The sequence below is a fragment of the Glycine soja genome, chromosome 14, assembly GCF_004193775.1.
Source record: "Glycine soja cultivar W05 chromosome 14, ASM419377v2, whole genome shotgun sequence".
In the NCBI taxonomy this organism is placed as follows: Eukaryota; Viridiplantae; Streptophyta; class Magnoliopsida; order Fabales; family Fabaceae; genus Glycine; species Glycine soja.
Window position 1 is genome coordinate 11,667,007 of NC_041015.1, and position 3,834 is coordinate 11,670,840.

The 3,834-nt window shown below is 32.5% G+C and overlaps 1 protein-coding gene across 2 annotated transcripts; it reads left to right on the forward strand.

Annotated features, from left to right (window-relative positions):
• Positions 1 to 1,778: 1,778 nt before the first annotated feature.
• On the forward strand, positions 1,779 to 3,578 carry LOC114383418. Of its 2 annotated transcripts, none has more exons than XM_028343095.1 (2): positions 1,779 to 2,202; positions 2,538 to 3,578. In XM_028343095.1, exon 2 carries the CDS (start codon positions 2,546 to 2,548, stop codon positions 2,996 to 2,998), a length of 453 nt encoding a protein of 150 aa, XP_028198896.1. In that variant the 5' UTR covers positions 1,779 to 2,202; positions 2,538 to 2,545; the 3' UTR covers positions 2,999 to 3,578. The 2 variants fall into 2 exon arrangements, with proteins under 2 accessions (XP_028198896.1, XP_028198894.1); XM_028343093.1 differs by having other exon boundaries at positions 1,780 to 2,083.
• The last annotated feature ends 256 nt before the right edge of the window (positions 3,579 to 3,834 follow it).

Genomic DNA, 3,834 nt, shown 5'->3' on the forward strand with positions numbered 1-3,834 from the left:
ATTTGTCATCCCTAATTAAGTCTTAGCTGGTCCATGACAGCCCCAAATCGAAGTGATTAAAATTAACTTGTATACTCAACTCTAAATATGTATAAATGAATGATAATGAAACAAGTTTTATATATACGTCAAACAGCTGCAGTAAAACAAAATGGCAAACACCTTAACAACAAAATTTCTTGAAGTGAAAAAAAAAACTAACCAAGCATGTTCATTTATTATACGCATCTGAAGATTCGTAAATAAATGATAAACCCTCTTAACATCTATTATTTTAAAGTCTCCTTAAAAAATTATGAAAATGGTTTAGTTATTTTAAAACAGAAATATTTCTAACAATAATTATTCTTATATTATAAAAGAGAGTTAAATGTATAACAACTTATAACACTCATTTTCCTTAAGCTCTATTTTAGTTGAATATGAGATATTCCTCATATGAGAGCTAATGATTAATAAATTTTTGTGCTGATAAGTTTGTCTCTTCAGTTGCTCAGACTTTTGATTTTTATTTGTGGGATTCATAGTCGGTTTTGCTTTCTAATGAACTCCTTAGATTAGACAAGATACTCCTCTTGTATAAGATTTACATAACTATTGCCTTGGTTGGGTTTGGTTTGGTACCCAAGTGATTTGTTCTATTTTCTTATATCAATATGATTTCAGTGATATAGTTTCGATCTTTTAGTGGGTGGGGTGCCAACCTGACTAGAATTTCTCTCTCTCTTGGTCTTTCTACTGCGCTCTTAATTTTTTTTTTTAAGAGTCAATAACTAATCTCTTCAACAGTCTTCAACAGAGCAATTGCACATATTGGTATATGGGGACAATTGTCCACAGGAGATAATTTTTTTTTACGTACTTAAATATATATATAATAATAATAATAATAATAATAATAATAATAATAATTTAATGTTTTTTCTCGTAAGACATTTTTCTAAAATGAATACAAAAACTTATAGGAATTTAAAAAAGAGAATAATTTAATACTAATTTTATTACCTTATCCTTTTAATTTTTATCACTCTTTTAACACTAAATGCTACAAATTTCCAAAAAATAGCAGCATTTCAAACAAGAAAGAGAGAAAGAGACTTAGAAGATTATGAGTTTTATAAAAAAAATATAATAATTTTTCACTAAAATATTATCAAAATTTTCTTGTTCCTACTATTTTTTTTATCTGACCACTACCCTTGAAGTATTGAAAATCTATTTAAGGGACTATCTTAACTAAGGTGTATTTTCCATCACATGGACTGAAGATTAAATCCATAACCTATTGCTTAAGGAAAAAAATGACTTAAAAGGGAAAAAAAATGACTATTGATCAACATGTTACATTATATTTATAATTTTAATATCTTTTAATATTATTATCACAAAATAATGACCTACTTTATTTATAACTAATGTCCGTAGAAAAATTAATATTTATCTTTTCTCATGTTAGTTTCTCTTTTTTTCTGTCTTTTTATCCCAATTATATATTTGCATGGATTGTACATTTGTTGCACAAATATATTTTCTGCATTATTGCAATCTACAGAGGAATATTGTCGTTTCTAGAAACCTCTTGATAAATCGAAACTATTTCTTATACCGCAGTCTCCCAAGTAAAACCACAAAAACACACCATGTTGTCACTCAGCTTACGTAACTAGGTAAATAGTAATTAAATTATCAATCCCCCACCGAAACCACTCCAATGATTGGAAAATTCTTCCTTCTTTTCCTTTCAATGAACCTTTTTCAATATAAAAATCACAACACAGAGATCCGCATGCGCATCTCAGCATCTATATCTATCCACACACAACACACACCTCTGCCTCTACTCCGCACAACTCCTCACACACAAAACACAACACACGCTCATGTTGTTGATGAGTGGAGGCAACAAAAAACATATATCCATCACTCACAAGACCAATTGACCTTTGTTCTTGGTACAATTCGATTCAAATTTTTCGCACTAAGGAGAGCCACTCAAGGCTCTGGGATGTACTATACGCCGTTCGGGGTTCTGATTTTCGGCGGCGAGAAGGTTCAAGAGACACAGTGGGAGAAGGAGCGATAAGTAATTCATATTCCTACCTTCACACACAAAAACAACATTCTCACCATTTTTAGATCCTTCCATTATCTCTCGTAGGATCTTCCAATTTCAATTTTAATTCAATCCCTTCAGATTTTTCGGTACGTGCGTATGAAAGAATATATGATAACAAATCTTAGATAGATTTGTATAAGTTGAAATATTAGTACCTAAGGAACTAACTAAGGTTTCTAAATCTTCGATATCTGTTTCGATTTCGATTTGTACATGTTAAAAATTACTATACTTGAGCCACTCAAGAATAAATGAATAATACTAAAATCAACTTTTTGTATTGGATTTTCAAATTAAACAAATAACATGCAAAATCCTAGTACCTTGTTCTTAATATATATATATATATATATATATATATATATATATATATATATATATATAAATGTTGTGATTGTTGATGCTGAGGTGTGTATTACAGGAGAGACCATGGCTGGGAAGGTTTTGAAAGAAACGAAATCGCTGTCGGCGGCGGAGGTGGCGGGGGCGGAGGCTGAGATGACGGTGTCGTCGGTGAAGTGCTGCTGCTGTGGGCTGATGGAGGAGTGCACGCACGCGTACATTGGGCGCGTGAGAGATCGCTACGGGGGTCGTTGGATATGTGGCCTCTGTTCGGAGGCTGTGAAGGAAGAGAGGGAGAGAGAGAAGATTGTGATATCAACGGACGAGGCTCTGAAGCGACACATGGGGTTCTGCCAACAGTTCAAGTCTTCTGGTCCTCCAGATAACACCAACGAGGACTTCATTCTGGCAGTGAAGCAGATCCTGTTTCGCACTTTGGATTCTCCGAGGAAAGACCGTTTCACTTGTCGACCACTTGGGAGATCTCACAGTTGTTTCTCAACCATGCAAGGAACTCCCACACAGGCGGAGACAGAATGATCCCTCTTTGAATAAGATTATCTTTGGTACAAGATATTTGTGATCTATGAAAGAGAAGAGTGATCCTTCCCATATTCATTAGCAAAACTTGATACATTTCTTTAAGTGGTTATAGTACTATTCTGTGTTAGAATTGAAATTTTACTTTGATAGCAAAATTATCAAGGTGAAACTTTAATTTTAAACAGGTATAATACTAAAAACACTTCAGGAGTTATATTGAAGTATTGTAGGATAAATATTAGAATGCAACTAAAATGGAGACTTATTGATTAATAATTGATAATAATAATAATAATAATAATAATAATAATAAACAATGTATAGTCATGATTCACAAGCATCGTATCTGTGAGTCAAGGTTGAGTTACTAAGCTCAGTTGTGTGTCTTGTTTTTGTTGTGTTGTGGTTAGTCAGGCAGGAATGGTTGAGTTATGGTGTTGAGTTGTTGATTGTTTTTGTTTGACATTTGGGATTGAGTGGATGATTGTTGACAGGAGTCTTCCTTCCTTGACTTCAATCTAAATGTCACTTTTGTTTACTAGTAATGGAATTTCGGAATTTCTATGGTTGGCCCAAATTCAGCTTTTAAATATTCTTCCAAGTTTTCTTGTTTCTTTCTTTTCTGTACAAAATGTTTTGTTTAGTAGCTAAAAATTATGTTGAAATCATCAATCTTACCATTCATTATTGATATGATTATGCTACTCAAAATGGGATATCAATGCATCTAATTACTTCTATGTATAACTACTTGTCGTATATTAATTTTTCAATGTTGGGTGATCATCTAAATAAAATGCAGTAGCATGGTATGCTGAGGTTGTGTATTCTTG

Coding starts and splice junctions, on each gene's coding strand:
- LOC114383418 (XM_028343095.1), top strand. CDS start 2,546: ATGGCTGGGAAGGTTTTGAAAGAAACGAAATCGCTGTCGGCGGCGGAG.